At 49.2% G+C, this 17,204-nt stretch overlaps 2 protein-coding genes across 6 annotated transcripts in view; one reads left to right on the forward strand and one right to left on the reverse strand.

Annotated features, from left to right (window-relative positions):
* Position 1: 1 nt before the first annotated feature.
* On the forward strand, positions 2–6,475 carry Lime1 (Lck interacting transmembrane adaptor 1). 2 transcript variants are annotated; one of them, XM_036183054.1, is made up of 9 exons: positions 2–1,418; positions 1,591–1,648; positions 1,719–1,806; positions 1,904–2,265; positions 2,363–4,053; positions 5,019–5,138; positions 5,394–5,457; positions 5,644–5,846; positions 5,933–6,475. In XM_036183054.1, the coding sequence occupies exons 1-5, from the start codon at positions 1,321–1,323 to the stop codon at positions 2,564–2,566; spliced, it is 810 nt and encodes a 269-aa protein (XP_036038947.1). In that variant the 5' UTR covers positions 2–1,320; the 3' UTR covers positions 2,567–4,053; positions 5,019–5,138; positions 5,394–5,457; positions 5,644–5,846; positions 5,933–6,475. The 2 variants fall into 2 exon arrangements, with proteins under 2 accessions (XP_036038947.1, XP_036038948.1); XM_036183055.1 differs by having other exon boundaries at positions 2–529; positions 1,298–1,418; positions 5,394–5,846.
* Positions 6,476–7,518: 1,043 nt separating this feature from the next.
* The window catches only part of Zbtb46 (zinc finger and BTB domain containing 46), a 109,706-nt gene continuing 100,020 nt past the window's right edge, over positions 7,519–17,204 (reverse strand). For all 4 annotated transcript variants that reach the window (XM_036184732.1, XM_036184730.1, XM_036184733.1 and 1 more), the window contains exons 4-5: positions 13,488–13,663; positions 7,519–10,311 (exon numbers count right to left, since the gene is read on the reverse strand). In XM_036184732.1, coding sequence (XP_036040625.1) covers positions 9,913–10,311; positions 13,488–13,663 — 575 coding nt within the window. In that variant the 3' untranslated portion in view covers positions 7,519–9,912. The remainder of the gene's footprint in view (positions 10,312–13,487; positions 13,664–17,204) is intronic.

Raw genomic sequence — 17,204 nt, forward strand, 5'->3', positions numbered from 1 at the left:
ACAGGTGGGCTGTGGGAGGCTACAAAATGAGGCCACTGCCTCTGTCTACGGTCCAAGAGTCCAAGAGAGGAGCATTTTCCCTCTTCTCTGACCAAGTGATTAAGATCCTAGGGTGGCCTTTGTGCCTAGTACTCACAGACAGGTAGGGTATGTGAGATAGAAACACCTTTGGGGAACACTATCAGTGATGAAAGCAGGCAGGCCTGACTCAAGTGGGTTTGGGGTTCATTTCTGGTTTTTGGCTGCCACTGATAATCCATCCAGTTGACCTGCTCTGTCCACTTCATTAATACCCGGGTATCTGCCTCATTGGGGTAAAGGGGACTGTGTTAGTTTTATGATAATTGCCTGTTGGTAGCAAATAGTCATGATGAGACGTGAGGAGGTGAGCAGAGACTGTGGGAGCAAGAGCTGTGTGGCTGCTGGGAGGTGCTCAGATACACCGGAAATGAGGTGAGGAGCTCACCAGCAGCCCACAAAGACCTTCCTGGCTGTCCTAGACAGGGCCAAGCAGCTCACAGTGGCCTTGGTAAGTACTGTCCCATTCTCCATCCTGGGCCAGTTCCTAAGCCTCTCCGGGCCCTGGGGTCTGGGAGGGATAGGTCCTGCCTGGTCAGGCCATTGAGACTTGGCTGTAGCCAGGTTAGTGAACTCAGCCTTCTCTGTGTAAGATGCCTACACCCCAAGCTTGAACAGACAGGCCCTTACCTCAGAAGACTGTTCTCCCTCATTTTGCTCATCCTGAACTCTTAGGTGAGCCCCTAATCAGTTCTTCTAAGGGCAACTTTAGGAAAAGCAGGGATCCTGGGAAGGGAGGAGTAGGGTGGGGATACTTTGCCTTCATAGCAGCTCTTCCTATTCAGCACTCTCCCCCCACCCCCAACTGCTTAGCTTCTGTAGTGAGTAGTCTAGGAACATCACCTGACACAAGGGGTCACTCCTGGGCAGTGGTGGCTGGAGGTGAGGTCTGTGGTCTGTGGCTCAAAGTCAGAGTGATATCAGAGATTCCCCCCAGGTAATGGGTTTGAGCTACAGTGAGTACAGTATATAGCCTTGTTCAGGTCATAGCTGCCCCTGGCCATGCTCCTCCATTTCCACAGCCATCTCTGATAACTAAAGGAACCCTAGGTAGAGAAGGATCAGTGGGGCAGGGCAAAAACACAAGGCCTGGGGGTTTCCGGTGTGCTGAGTCAACCAGGGAGAAAGACCCCACCAGCTGGGCAAGATCTGCAAGTAGAGCTGCAGGTGTGCACTAGTTCCTCAGTCAGCCCCCAGCGCTCATTTTTTCTGTCCTCAGGTCCCTCTTCCCTGCTTTACAAGATGAGGCCACCAGTGCCTTCAGCCCCACTAGCCCTCTGGGTCTTGGGATGCTTCTCCCTGCTCCTCTGGCTGTGGGCACTGTGCACAGCCTGCCACAGGTATGTGCCTGGGGTTCTGTCTGCCCTCCTCCTGCATGGCTCAAAGTCAGAAGTCACAACAGAGAAGTCCATATGAGGGCTCTGCATGTGCCTCTACACTGAGCCTGGGCCAGCATCTGATCACCCCTGCACCTTCCTCTGCCTACTGGACTAACAGCACTCTTGCCCCCAGGAAGCGGGCTCAAAGGCAACAAACTGGGCTACAGGGCAGTTTGATACCAGTGGAAATGGTGAGTGCCAGACTGTTCCTGGGGTCAGGGCAAGGACAACAGGAAATCAACCAGCCTTCCTTGTCCCTAGTCACTGCTGAGACAGACCCACCTCTGCTCCCTCAGCAAGTCTGACACCAGATTGCATGAGCTTCACCAAGGCCCACGCTGCAGCATAGGTGAGTTCCTGGGAGGCCATAAATGTAGGGCCAACCCACTGAGGCCAGTCCTGTTTCCTTAGCCCCTCAGTGGCCTCTGCCTTGATTTTATCCCTAGCCCCACGGCCTGCTAGCATGGATCTCCTGCATCCACACTGGCTGGAGGTATCCAGGGGCAGCACCAGGTCTCAAGTAACTCCCTCTGCCTTCCCACCTCGGCAGCTGCCCAGGGCCCCTCCTGCTGCCCCTGCAACTGCACCTTCTACTAGCCCCGAGGCCACTTATTCCAATGTGGGGCTGGCTTCGATTCCCAGGGCCAGCCTGGCTGCTAGCCCTGTGGTATGGGCTGGAACACAGCTGACCATTAGCTGTGCCAAGCTTGGGCCTGGGGCCGAGTATGCCTGCATCCAGAAGCGCAAAGAGACAGAGCAGGGCTACCAAGAATTGCAGCAGAAGGCTAAGGTGATCCCAACTACTCAGGTAAAGTGAGCTGGGGTAGGGTAGGGTAGATGGGACTGAGCCCACCTTTGACAGAGGACAATGCTAAGCCCTCCCTGGGTTTGCTTCCTCTCTCCAGATGGATCTCCTGTACTCCAGGGTCTGCAAGCCTAAAAGGAGAGACCCAAGACCTGACACAGATCAGCTGGCCCCCCAGGGTGGGAGAGCAGTTCTGGCCTTTGGGATTGATGTGGAATATGAGGCCATCACTCTCAGGGGCCAGGATATGAACCAAGATCCCTTAGAAAATGTGTATGAAAGCATCAGGGAGATGGGCCCCTGAGAAGTTGAGGCCTTACATCCTGTTTATTAACATGAGTTGACATAGTTAAGGGTACCAAGGCTTCTGCCTCAACAGGGTTTGATTGCAGATCCTTCTGTGTCCTTCCACCCCCACAGCTGACAGCACAAATTTCAGGTCCAGTCCCTGTGGCCTAATTAAATCTCTGTCACATAAGATTGGCTCTCAGTTGCTTTTTTTGAAAGCTGGGAAGATTGGAGTGGGAGTTTTCCAAAAGGGCTATAGATGTCCCTTTCTGACCTCTGGGAGAGTTTCCTCATACCTGGTCCCAGGACCCTGATATCATGACCTGGTTGTGAGACTCAGAAGTCAGTGGGCGGGAAGAAAGGCAAACAAGCCCTTTGCTGTGGTGGTTTCCCAGGCTGAAAGGTCTGGGACAGCATGTCCACTTAGAAATGTGAGATCTGGACTCTCAGATCCTCCTACAGCCTCTGCCACCATCCCTTGAGGTTACATAAGTAGGCAGAGGTAGACAGGCAGGCATTAAAGAGTAACTTGCTCCTAGGAGGCTGGTTAGAAAAGTGCAGCCCTTTCCTAACCCTGATAGCTCAGCGCTTACCCTAGTCCCTTGGGAAAACCAGCCCTCAGGCTGCAGTGTGCTGGGCTTAGCCTGAGTTGAGCCAGCCCCTCCACTACCGGGGCAGGGCCAGACACGGACCACTTAGGGTGCTTGCCTCGGGTGGGGCTTCGTAGTGGGTGTAGTCCGTCAGGCAGTTGTGGGTCTTGTGGGTGGAGGCTGGATTCTGGGTGGGGGTTGGCTGGCCTGGCCCTGGCCTGTGGCACAGTCTGGAGAGTTGAGCCTTACCTCTGTAACATAGGCTTCCAGACGACTGTGGAGGCCGAGCGCCCCCCGGAACTGGGTCGGGTCTGTGAACGTCACCCGCCCCACTCTCAGGGTCAGGACCTAGGGTCCATAGCCTCTCCAGAACCTAGGGGGCTGCAGATCACGACTCTGCCTGAATGCAGAGGGCATGAGTCAGCGCCAGGCTGGTTACTGTGCCCACACCACCACAGGTACCAGTGCGCAAGGGCACTGCCAAAGTTTCTTTCCCTGCAAAGATGGTATCAGGGCTGCACAAACTTTGGGCCCTGAAGGCGTTGCCAGCTGGGGGTGCTGCGTAGGCCGGCCAGTGTGTGTGGGTTAGGCCAAGTGGAGCTGAGAGGCCAAGCAGATGCTTCCTGCCACCGGAGCAGGGGGCGGGGCTAGGGCGGGGCCGTGTAGTCCACACAGGCTGCATCCGGTGTGGGAGTTGGGCGCCAAACAGATTTGAGATGGAGTCTGAGGTCCCTAGGCCAACTCCTCCACGGAGCCCTCCAACCCCTATTTTCAGGGCCCTTCCATAGGTGGCGGCCTTGTAGTCTTGGAGTTCTTAGAGCCACAGGAACCTCAGGCTGTGGACCTCAGGAAGCAAGTCTGGAGCCTCAGTATGCTCCCAACGCCTTCTGATCACATCCCAGTGCCAGAAGTGGTGAGGTGTGGGCTAATGCCCAAGACTAGGGGGGGGGGGAGAGAGAGAGAGAGAGAGAGAGAGAGAGAGAGAGAGAGAGAGAGAGAGAGAGAGAGAGAAAGAAAGAAGAGAGGAGAGGAGAGGAGAGGAGAGGAGAGGAGAGGAGAGGAGAGGAGAGAGACAGAGACAGAGACACAGACACAGACACAGAGAGGAAGGAGAGCGCCCTAGCTGCCCTCGCCCCTTCTGCTGGACCTTCAGACCTCTGCTCAGCACCAGCCTAGGTTATGGAGAATGCAGGCCTTTTGTGCATCCCCATCCTGTTCTATGCTTCCTGGATTTTCAGCTCTGCAACCTGAGCTGGGGGTGGAGCCAGGGCTCCTGCCCAGAACTTGTAGTAAGGCAGCTTGATGCCCACATGTGTCCAAGTCCAGCAACTGTATGCTGGACCAGGGGAGGAGCCTAGAGCACTTGTTGAACCCTGACCTCATCTCCAGCTCTTACAAACCTATCTACCAGCCCTGTCTGTCTGGGGGCCCTAGCTGCAACCTTCAGCCCAGGTGAAACTCAGAAAACTATGCTTAAGTATGGACAGGGTCTAGAACTTCTGTTATTCCAGGATACTAAAGCCACCAAGCCTCTATGGGGTAAACAGTGCCCCCAAACCTAATATGCCACCTTCTAAGCTTGCCTCAGGCTCTCTTAAGAGACATCTGGGCCCTGAGTGACCCTCATTGAGGCCAAAACTGTACCTCCACTTTGTTGGCCATGTTGCTTCCTGGCCATGCCAAGCATGCTTACCTTTTCTGTTTTAGAAAAGCTTCTCTCCAAGTCTCTGAGGCCAAATTCTCCTAGTTGCCCCTACTCCTCAAGACTCACCTCAACACGTGGCAACTCAAAATCAGGGACTTGGAGAGAGCCAGCAGGCAGCAGTTTCTGCAAAGCAGCTTGAGCCTTCCGAGCTTCTGAATGGGGTGTCCCTGCAGAGTCTGGCTTGGAGCCCTGGAAGGAAGCCAACCACGTCTTCTCCATCCACTCCATCTTCCCCCGCTGCCCCCAGAAGCAGCCCACCTTCTGTTTGGGAGGCCACCCTGAGAAAAAGGAAGGTAAGTATGGGAAAATCCCCTCCAGGGTGGGCTGGACAGGATCACTCCTGTTGACCTAGGCCCCTATCACTCCAGAGCTCTATTCAGGTCATGTTCCAGTGCCTGTGGAAGAGCTGTGGGAAGGTGCTGAGCACAGTGTCCAGGATGCAGAGACACATCCACCTGGTGCACCTGGGGTGCGGTGGGACTGGGGGTTGGTCAGGGTGGGGTCAGGCCTGGCCAGAATTTGTGCTCTCACTTTGCTGTTCCTGGCAGGAGACAGGCAGAGCCAGAATGGAATGATGGGAAGAGGACTTCTCCTACACAGAGCTGGATGTTGGTATGGACATGCTGACTGACTGACAGGTTGTCCAGCCTGACACCAGTGTCTCCTCCAGTCTCCATGCCACTTACCTTTCCTCATGTGGAGTTCTCAGAGCTACTGGAGCCCTCAATTCTTCCCAACCTGCCAGAGCCCCTAACTTTGTTTCCATCTCCCAAGCTCAGCTCTTCAGCTGTTCTACAGGTATGCCACAGTGACCAAGCCTACCAGCAAGGTGAGGCCACAGATGAAGATTGGGGGCAGGTCTCAGAGCACTCTAGAGAGAAACAGAACAGGGCCTGTGACTCCTTCCAGAGATGCCTGGCCCCCAACCACCTGGAGCCATAGCCCACTGAGACCCAAGCCTACATCCCAGCCCTGCCTGCTAAGCTTAGGGTCAACTTGAGGTATGTGTAGGTTGAGGGACTGGGCATATACTAGGTGGTAAAGGTCTTAGCTGACAATTCTCCATGCCCCCTGTATGCCCCTCCAGGAAGCCCTGGGATAATGCCAAGAAGTGCCGGAAAGTGTATGGCATGGACCACAGGGACCTGTGTACACAGCCTGCCGCTGGAAGAAAGCCTACCAGCAGTTCCTGGACTGAGCCTACCCCATAATGTTACTGCCTGACCTTTCTCCACTCCCAGCCTGAAGCTACACCAAACCTGTGGTGGCTTTGATGGCCCTGGACTCCTAGAGATGGAGGAGTGACTGGCTACTCAAAGTGCCTTGGAAGAAACCAGCCTTTTGCACTAAAGCCAGACTGCATGTTGTCCTTTTAGCTCCAGGGGCAGCTTGCCTCCCTGCCTCTCACTCACAGACTTGTCAAAGATGTCAGTGGGCTCTACTAAAGCCTGTTTAAGTTGCACTTTGAGAGGTGTCAGGGAGAGTATTCTCCTGCCCACATTTAACAGTGGTGGTTCCAGGCCCCCCCTGGGGCTGACATTTTACCATGTTAATGAAGCTCAGGTGTCTTGTGTTTGGGCTATATCAGTCAAGGAGAAAAATTAAAAACTGTGGGGGTTGTTTGTTTGTTTGTTTAGTTTTCCAAAAACCAATGTTGTCTCCTGGGGAAAGAAATGAAAGTAGGAGAGTAATGGGGAATGAATGATAAGCAGTAGGGGCTGGCGGCTACCTGCATTCAGGTTGAGATCCAAGAAAGGGTACTGTTTGAAACCACACAGGAGGCATCTGCATGGAGCAGCAATTTCCCATTTTATTTAAAGTGATCATTTTGCAAGAATGTCTACACTAATCCCATCACAGAAAGAAAACCCACAGGCAACCTGGAGCACACCTAGGCAGACAAGAAATCGCGAGAACCACTGTAGAGAAGGTAATCTTTACTTGTCTGTGGCTGTAGAGAAGCAGGACAACAGGGCTGTGAACCCCACCAACTGATTATGACAAGCCTTCTGCAAATATTAACCACATCTTCAGTATAAACACAGGTTTATAATAATTAATATAAAGTCAATATAATATAGATTATCTCCAGAAAAAAAAAAATCAACACTCTTCAAACACTGCCTTTTTTTTCCACTTTTTGTTGACAGATTGAAAGCATGTTGAAAAATAAATAAGAAAAGCATACACACAGCATCCTCACTACAAGTGATTCTAAAAGAGCCACATACAAAACACAATAGGATCTAAAAAATAATATCACCATTAAGTATGGCTTTCTTAGGAGTTGTACATGTCATAGAATGAGCCAAAGTAAGATTATCTTTCATAATATTGCAAAAGTTCCAGTTTTGCATTTTCTCAGGTTTTTGTTTTGTTTGTTTTTAAAGGAAGATGTGCAAAGTTGGAAGCATGGCTGTGTCTTTTGAGTTAAGTCCCTGTCAAGTCCTATAGTGTCCTGTTCCCCAAAACTCAAGAGTTCAGTATGCAAACTGGTCAAGATCCAGAGATCCATATAAAAATCGTATTGTTTTCCCACCTCATCCCTAACAACACCCACCCCATGGACTATATTTTCCACTTTGGTGTTTCAAACACCAAAATATAGACACACACAAAAAATACAAAATGTGAAATGTAATCTACATTTTCTTCATAAAAAAATATTTATTAGTTTGAACATTGAATAAAAAAAAGTCACATTAAAAAAGAAAAAAAACTTCAATACATATGTCCTTTCCCTCCATGCCTCCTGAGTTGGATGTATTCATCTGGATCTCTAGAATTCCACTTTCCAATTGGAAACTGAGCCAGAACAAAGCCTGTCACATGGCAAACACTTGGAAGGTGGTGGGACCAGAACCAGGACCCTTAGTTTTCTGGTACAGTACTGGTTTTAAGGAAGTGCCCTGCGGTACTGACAGGGAACCCCCAGAAAGGACAGCAAAGGCAGTCTGGAAGTGGGGCCAGTCAGAGCAAGACATCCTGAGAGTGGAGGGCACAGGTGCCTTGGGAGGTGAGCCAGAGGTCCTGGGTCCTGGGCAGGACAGCCTGAGAAGTAGGGACTGATAGAAAAACCCAGAGACAGTGGTAGCAAAGGTCTAGTTTCCAAATGCATTTTATAAGAAAATGTTTAGAAAAGGCAATTTGAAAGAGAGAGGAAGGTACTAAGTCTGATAGCCCTCAAGGGGCCTAGCAAGGCTAGACGGTCTCGACCTGGAGTTCTGTTGGTAAAAGGGGGTCTAGCTACGCTACTGTACTGGACAGAAATGTCCTCCAGAACCAGTATGCCTCAGAGGAGAGGGCAGTGAGTAGAGGGGCACACAGCTTTCAGACAGTGGTTCCTACACTCTGTAGAGAGTCCTGGCCCTGTTCCTCTTGACTGTTGTTTTGTTTAAAACAATAAAAGCTCTGATTCCTTCTTGTAATTCAGGCAGCTGGTACTTGGGGAATGTTACCAGGTGACATGCTCTGTATAACCACTGGGACCTAAATTACAGTTTTATGGGGCTTCCTCTTACCTAGAAAGAACAGATGAGCCAGTTTTAAAAAAAAAAAAAAAATGTCTAAAAGCCATTTGACTTAGTGTTTGAGAAAGGAAAAACAAAATTCTCGAACTGGCCCTAATGCTTAGTAGCCTGATGAGCCCTTGCACAGAGTAGGTTAGCCCACGGCACCTCATCGGAGTGTTCACTCACTGAACATCACTGCAGTGGGCCTTTGGGAGATGAGGTGGGTGAAGGATGGAATGTCTTGATAGTTTGTCAGAAATGGCCTCAAGAAGAGGGCAGGCTGCAGTATCTGTGTCTACCCTGCAGGTTAAGTGGACAGCTGCCTCTCTGGGCCTCAGAGCCATGGAAATGAAGCCTACACTTTTCACAGAACAAGTGTGAGGGCCTTTAGAAATACAGAAAGTGGGCTTGATGAAGAGTTAAATGAAACCACTCCTGTAGAGTCCTGTCAAATGAGAAAAACAATTCAGAACAAAGTAGCCTGTAGTAACCACCTGAAAATGTCTCTGACTTCTTTAAAATTTGGTTCCTAGGCAGGGAGGCATCAGCAGCACACTGCAGCTAGGAACACCCACCTCCATTGTTAGCAGCAACAAATGCAGGAGCTTGAGCTCTATCTGGTCCAAGGAGGGGTCAGCAAGGGCTTAGGCAGAACTCAGGGTGCACAGTGGGGCTCTCAAAGAAAGTGCACACAGAACAAAGAGCTGTGGCCCTTGCAACTCAACCCTGTGGGCCTGAAAGCGTAAAGCATCCAGCCACAGGGCCCTTCTTGAACAGAACCTTCTTCCTCTTTGGCCTGCCACTTGGGTAGCTGCTTCCAACAGAGATAGCACCTGGAGCCTAGGGCTTCCAGAGAGGCATCTGCAGCCATTTTGTGTTAAGCACCAAAGCCTGGAGGTAAGAGGGTTGCAGGGCTTTATGCTCACTAGATTCTACCAGCTGCCATGGGGCAGCAGGAACCAAGAGGACAAAATGACAGGGCCAGAGCCCATAACCTGACTGACGGAGAATGGGGGTGGAAGATTGAGCAATGCTGTGGATGGAGCAGTTTGTATTTATGTGAAACTCAACACCTACTCAGACCTGGTGGGCTGGGGGATTGCCCTCATGACCCTAACTAGTGCTGACCCTGACCTGGCCACTGAGTCATCTTGCATTCCTAGCCAGGTTCACAGCGAAGGGCTCCTTTGATACCCTGAGGAAGCATGCCCAGGCCTTGGTGCAGCCCTGCCCTTATATCTAGACCCACCTGTTGGGGATTCCATTTATACCTGGACAGGTGCGAGTAGGCATTCTCCCTTTTCCTAAACCCATACTGTATCCTCACTTTGTGTTCAGTCCTAGTGCTCCCCATTCACTGGAGTCACACCCACTTCTTAGCTCATAGGACCAGTTTCTGAAAGAGGGGAGGGTTATAGGACAGAGGAGGGCCTGTAGGAAGAGCTTCAAGGAGTCAGCATGGCCCTGCTCCTTGGTAAGTAAAGACCCACTAAGACACACACAGGTGGACAAAGCGATTCAGCCACTACCCACCCTGCCCACCAGAGCAGAGCCCCTAGGAGATCCAGGCAAAGTCTTTATCAGGTTCCCCAGAGGGGCTGCGGGGCCCCTGTGGAGAGTCCTCGTCATCCTTGTCATCTCCCAGCAGTGCATCCTCATGTGTCAAACCCACGTCGTCCTTCCATTTGGCCACATCCTCATCCTCATCTAGCTCCTCTTCACCTTCCCCTCGTGGATCATCGGGGTCTTCCAGGTATGGCCCTTCACCAGCAAACAATGCCTCAGGGGAGCCCTCACCACCTCCACCATGGTCCAGTGGTGTGGCCACACCCTGGCCAGCACAGTCTGCACATACACCATGGCGACGAGAACCATGCTTAATACCCACGCTGGCTGCAGACATAAACACACGGCTGCACACCTTGCATACATACTTCTTGTCCTTGCTGTGGACCTGGAGGGACAGAGCAGTCAGTGGAGGGGTGAAGTACTGGAGTGAGGAGCACAATCTTTACTAGGCCATAAGAGATGCAGGAGGGACAATCCCTATTAGGAAAAGGAGGTAACAGATCTATCTGGAGCCAACATGGGGAATATCACTAGAGGCAGCAAAACATCCTATCTTAAGCGGATGCTATAAGCACCAGAGTAAACAGTGTCATGTCCCCAACTACAAACTAGGCCAGTCCCAACATAACCATATTCAAGTACTCCCACTCAATGGTATGTAGGTACACTTCTCACTTGGTCATATTGCTCCCTCTGCCTGACGTACCCTTCCTATAAATTTCCCTGCAGGGCAGGCTGAGAGGCTCCTATCAGATCCCTAGAGCTCCGGAACCCAGCTACCATTAGCCCTGTACTGGCAGAGGAGCTGGCCTGGAAGCCCAGGTGATGCAGAGCTAAGAAATACAACACTGCTCAGCTGAGTGCCCAGGACAGGGAGCCCATACACAGCTGTGGTTGGAGGCTGCAAGTGGACTCTGCCTTCCAGGAAGCCCAGTCTAGATTGGTGGATTGGGCAGCATGGGAGCCACAAGTGAGGAATATGGGGGGTCAGCATGGAGTCCCACAGGATGGTGGGTGGGAAGCAGACTAGAACCTGGCAGCAGGGCAATGGAGCTGAGCCCTAGCCAGGCTGCCATGCACCTTGCTTCCAATGAAAAGGGGCAACTCCTTCTGCCCTCCCAACTGAAAGGCAAGGATAGAGGTTAGCAATTAGGGTCTGCAGAAGAGACATGGCAACCAGGAAGGGACAGCAGCCATGCTCTGCCTATTGTAGTACTTGGCAGAAAGATACAGTACTCAGTAGAGGGGCCTTGAAAGTACTGAGGACAAAAGTCTGGAGATCCTGGAGGGGACCCAGGAGGCCTGGACCTGAGGAAGTGTGCATAGGAACCAGTGTACTCTGCAGAAAGTTGCCCTATGCAGAATTGCCTTCCTAGAGATGAGCAAGGACAAGGCAAATGGGATTTGTGGAGTACCCATAGGCATTCTCAGCCTGGCCAGCTCCACTGTGCCTCCTTGCATCTAAGATCTGGTCCTAAGCTTCAAAAATGGAGGATGGAGAAACCCAGAGGAGACCATAGCTATCCCTGGCCAGGCAGCCCCAGGCCATACGCAGATGGACTATTCTCAGATCAGCACTCTAGAGTAGGTTTCCTTAGCTGGAAGCTTCCCCAAATGCTAGGTTCCCCTCCTTCCTACATATGCTGCCACCAGGACCTGTTGGAGAACAGGCTACACAGAGCTTAGGGGGTGATTATAATTTGTTCTCACCTTTCTGAATCTGCCAGCTCTCCAAGTATAAACAGTACACATGTTGGGAAAAGGCTCCTCCACTCACAAAGATCTGCCCACAAGATGTCACTGTAGTCCTATGTCTGGGCCTTGAGTGATACCCTCCCCATTTTGGGCTTCTCAGGCCTGCAGTTCCAAAGATCACGCAGAACACCCCCTCCTTTTGAACGTACCTTTCTTGCAAACAGAGTTGCCTTCCACAGTACTCTAAGTTGTTAAGACTTGAATACAACTGTCTACTAACTGAGAAAAACTTAAGAAGCCCACAGCATGACCTGGGAAGGATTGTCACTAGGGAAACTGGTGGCCCTTGGAGCTGAGGTACCTGCCTCACAAGCTTCCCAGAAAGCTTGATTCTAGAAAAGAGATCTCCAACAATGTGGCACTTCCTTTTTGGTTTCTTTGGTTTGTGTGTTTCTCTCCCTCTCTCAGTCTGGTCTGAAACTCTGAATACTCCTGTTTCAGCCTCCACAGTTCTGTGATTACAAATATGATTCACCATGCTTGGTTTTACGTAGTACAAGGGTTCAAACCCAGAGTTTTCTGTATGTTAGGCAAATACTCTACCAACTGAGCTACGTATCTCCCCAAGCCCTTGTTTTGCCATTTTAAACCCAGAGTTCCCCCCTTTCTCTACCAAGGAGGAACATAACTTAGACTAAGTTGCAGCAAGATCTGTGTCTAATCTGTGTAAACTCTTACTAGACAAGAGCAGGCCGAGGAGGCTGACAACACCAAGATTCCTGTGGCCTGCCGCTACCATATGAGCTAGGGGCTGTACTATGATGTTCAGAGACAATAAAGGTGTTTTGGGAACCCTCTCATCAGAACACTCATCCATCCTAACTGACATGCCCAGGAAGGAAGCACAAGAGAAGGATGCTGGATTTCATGGTAATCTGCTGCTAAGTCCCTTGATGGTGTTGTAGAGCAGTACAAACCCACTCTTTCCTGATCCTGGGAAAATACAGCAGTGTGGCTCTCAGCACTGTCTCCACCTATGGAGGTGCCTGGAGGCACCTTTGCATGCCAAGAAGTCAGGGCAGTAGATATTGCTGTGGTGTACTTGGTGGTTTGGGCTACAGAGCTGCCTCTAATGCAGAGAGCTCCACTTTTTCAAAGGAAACTAAAGGATTAAACTACATAGACCCTTTTCTTATGCAAACCCTGACATATGGTACATCATCATCATCATCACCATTAAATACAAGATGTCACTATATAGCTGAATCTGAGCCCGGTACATAGGATGTCTTGGAACTTATCATCCTCCTGCCTCCTCCTCCAAAACAGAGGGATTACAGACATGCGCTACCACACCAAACTAAGCTTCTACATTTTAAATACATTTTTAGGAAATTATGATGAACAGCAGGCAGAGTGACACAACCTCAATCAAAGGTGAATGTGGCTTTACTCAAGAAGATGCAGCAACACACACGGTCAAGACTTTTTAGCACCTATGAGCTGAAAAACAAGACACAGTTCTCTCTGAATAGGAAAGGCTGGGTGGAGGTGCCAGCATCCCACTTAAATTTTTCTGTAAGTCTGTAAAACAATATCCATGAACTTAGGAAAAACAAATACAGAACTAGTGAAAAGTTATTTTTTTTTTCTTTTCTTCTCCTTCTTTGCCTTTTGCTTTTTTCTTCTTCTTCTTTTTTTTTTTTTAGGTCTCCCTGTTCTGTTCCACATTCCCCTCTGAAAGGCACCTATTACTGGGGGGTGTCCTGGGTATTCTGCACCCTCCTCCTGATCTGCTTGTCAGGACATCTTAAGCCAGCTCATCATGTGCCCCAGCCTCACACCCCACTAGCACCCTGCACTCACCAGAGTATGTCGCTTCATGTGTTCTCGCCTAGTGAACTTCTTGCCACAGATCTCACAAGGGTAGGGTCGTTCTCCAGTATGCGAGCGCATGTGTCGCTTAAGGATGCACTGGTGCATGGCCGAGAAGCTGCAGTAGGGACACTTGAACTTCTTCCTGATCACTGTGAACTCGTTCACTGAAAGACAGTGGCAGAGACATCAGCACCTGACCCCACCCACACAACCAACCATCTCACTCCACCCCCAAAAGGACAGTCTACTCACTCATCAGAGCACAGGGAGAAGGATACACAGCTCTCAGGAGCCTCCCATAAAACAATCTTCCAGGCCTCTGCTGAGGACAGACCCAGGGCTTGCTGACTCAACAGCTTGCTATGGGAATGAGTGACCCTGCACAGCTGTCCACTCCCTGTCCAGAGCTTCCCTGTACCCATGACCCCACTGGACATCAAGGCATGCTGTTGGGCAAGGGTGCATCAGATGCAACCCTGGAGAGGAAGATAAGAAAAACCAGCATTCCAAATGTGGCACAGGCCCAAAAGCTAGAAAAAAATAACCAAATGCTTTACTATAGTTCTGTCCTGACAACTAGACAGCACACTGTGGCAAGAATACATCATTGTCATCTCTACTAAGTGGACACAATCAGCCTCAAAAACCCAGGAACCCCTCAGTGTCTCCAATGCTAATCTGTTCCTGAGGCCCCAGCCACAATGTGGGGCTTTGAACTGAACAGTATGGAGAGTAGCCATGAGGACGCCTAGGTGTCTACAGGCCCCAATGATGTCAGGGAAATGCTCCATGCTTATGTGACAGGGCCTTTCATTCTCAAATCTCCTGCCATTCTAGGTACCTAGGATGTGCAGGTGAATACTGGGTACTCTGTGCTAAAGAACAAATATAGTACTTGCTAGTCCTGGAGAGACCCTGAGTTTATACCTAGGATCTGCAAGCCAGGCTGTGTGTGATTCATCACAACAGGCAACTGGTTATTCCTCAGAGCCACTGCACACACTCCCAGTTTCTGTGTTCCTAAAAAGGATACTGAGTTGTACCCTCAGAAAGCTGAGAACACTGTTCCCAAGGCTTCCTCTTACTTAAGATTTAAGATCTTAGCCAGGCAATGGTGATGTATGCCTTTAGTCCCAGCACTCGGGAGGCAGAGGCAGGTGTTTTTTTGAGTTCAAGGCCAGTCTGGTCTACAAAGCCAGTTCCAGGACAGGCAGGCTGGGATACATAGAGAAATGCTGGCTCAAAAAAAAAAAAAAAAAAAAAAAAGGGGGGGGGTTTAAAAATATTTAAGATCTTTGAGTGTGTGTATGTAGGCAAGCTGGTCTACAGGGAGGGGCTGGGGACAGGAGTCAGGAGGGAAATCCATCACAGCCTAGAGAATAAAACTAGATACTGTGGTCAGCAATCTGATTTATTTTGGGTCTCTTTTCCTTGTAAGAACACTATGTGTACTTAAAGAATGGAGATCGTGTGTACACAGGACATAATATCATATGTAACATATTATGACCTCATTTTAAAGCCATGGTTTTTAACCACATACCTCTTTTTGATTTGTTTTGGTATTGGTTTTTCAAGACAGGGTTTCTCTGTGTAGTTTTGGTGCCTGTCGTGGATCTCTCTGTAGACCAGGCTGGCCTCAGACTCACAGAAATCCACCTGGCTCTGCCTCCCAAGTGCTAAGATTAAAGGCGTGCACCACTGCCACCCAGCAACCACATATCTTTTAAGTGTTTGAATAATCTGCAACTTAATGGAGATGGTGTTGTTTGACATCTACACTGCTTCCATTTTTTGTTCACAGAAATGCTTCAGTGGGTCTCTACAAACAACTCTGCACAGATCCTGAGAGGTAGAATCTGTTTCCATTTGCTGTGCTTTCAGCCAACTCCAGAGCCCAGTACCAAGGGAGTATGTGAATGAGTGCAGTTCTTGCAGACAGGCCTTCTCAAAAGTGGGTGCCAGTAGGAGAATGGGGCATCTGTCAGTGGTTGCTGTGTGGTGCCAGGGTGTCTGTGTATATTAGATGGGAGGCATAGAGGCAAAGCAGCTAACACTTAACTGCATGACCAGAACTAGCAGGATACTCATGATATGCAAAGGGGACGTACATGTCTGGCTACTACCCGCACCACTCCTGGAAGCTTCCAAAAGGGAAAACATGAACTGCTTTTTGTCTTTAGGCCTTGGCTCACATCACAGGCAACAGAACACTGTTCCTCAGTCTAGTCTTATACATCCATAATGGCCTTTCTCATTCCCATGATTCCTAGTTTTCTCTTATCACACCTAAAATAAACAGGCTACTCAAAGATAGGAAGGAGAAACAAGAGACTAAGTTTCAACAATGTTTTCTTTAAAGATATCTTGAGGGTTTATCCGTTATTTCTATCCTCTTATAAATACAAAAATTGAAATTTAGAATGATGGGGCTGCTGAGATGGCTCAACAGTTAAAGAGTGCATACCATCCTTGAAAAGGACCCAAGTTTGGTTCCCAGCATGCACAGCTACCTATAACTCCAACTCCAAGTGGCCCAATACCCTCTTCTGACCCCACACATACATATATAAAAACAAAGCACTGGAAATTTTAAATTATAGGGACTGGAGAAATGATTCAGTGGTTAAGAACACTTGCTGCTCTTGTTGAGGATCCAAGTGGTTTACAATTGTCTATAATGCAAATTCCAAGGGATCTGATGTTCTCTTTTGACCTCTGTCAGCACCAGGCATGCATGTGATGCATATATATATATATATATATATATATATATATATATATATATATATGCAAGCAAACATTTATGTGCATAAAATAAATTTTTTAATTTAAATATTTTAATTGCATATTTATATTTAAGTACATAACTCAGACATACATGTTAAATAAACACTCATAAATAGAAAGCTTTTTTGCTTTTTATGGAGAGAGGGTTTCACTATCTAGCTCTGGCTGTTCTGAAACTCACTATGTAGACCAGACTGGCCTCAAACTCACAGAGACCTACCTGCTCTCAAGGGCTGAGATTAAAGACATGTACTACTTCACCTAGGTATAGAAAGATTTCTTTTTTTAGAAAAACAACTTAGGCCAGGTGGTGGTGGCGGCGGCAGCAGTGGCAGCGCACGCCTTTAATCCCAGCACTCGGGAGGCAGAGCCAGGTAAATCTCTATGAGTTCAAGGCCAGCCTGGTCTACAGACAGAGATCCAGGACAGGCACCAAAACTACACAGAGAAACCTTGTCTCGGAAAAAAGAAAGAAAGAGAGAGAGAGAGAGAGAGAGAGAGAGAGAAAGAAAGAAAGAAAGAAAGAAAGAAAGAAAGAAAGAAAGAAAGAAAGAAAGAAGAAAGAAAGAAAACCAACTTAGACTAGACATGCACTGTGACCCTATCCTTGTGACAGGCTTTGTCCAGAGTGGCAGATAGATGCTCCACTTAAACCCAAGCCAGGAGGTGGTGGCACATGCCTTTAATCCCAGCATTTGGAAGGCAGAAGTAGGTGGATCTCTGAGTTCAAGTCCAGCCTGGTCTACAGAGTGAGTTCCCAGACAGCCAGAGCAACACAGAGAGACCCTGTCTGGAAAAACCAAAAAAATAAAAGGGAACTACAGACCAAGCCAACTACAAAGTTAGGACACAGGATGACATCAACAACCGGACAACTCCACAATGTTAGCCTGTACACCTACAGGTTATATCACT

The sequence above is a fragment of the Onychomys torridus genome, chromosome 4, assembly GCF_903995425.1.
Source record: "Onychomys torridus chromosome 4, mOncTor1.1, whole genome shotgun sequence".
NCBI classification, from domain to species: Eukaryota; Metazoa; Chordata; class Mammalia; order Rodentia; family Cricetidae; genus Onychomys; species Onychomys torridus.

Bases quoted from the DNA above. Each gene is read 5' to 3' on its own strand.
- Lime1 (XM_036183054.1), top strand. From the start codon at position 1,321: ATGAGGCCACCAGTGCCTTCAGCCCCACTAGCCCTCTGGGTCTTGGGA. The intron at 1,419-1,590 runs GTATGTGCCTGG...TCTTGCCCCCAG, and splicing joins CTGTGCACAGCCTGCCACAG to GAAGCGGGCTCAAAGGCAAC. The intron at 1,649-1,718 runs GTGAGTGCCAGA...CCTTGTCCCTAG, and splicing joins GTTTGATACCAGTGGAAATG to TCACTGCTGAGACAGACCCA.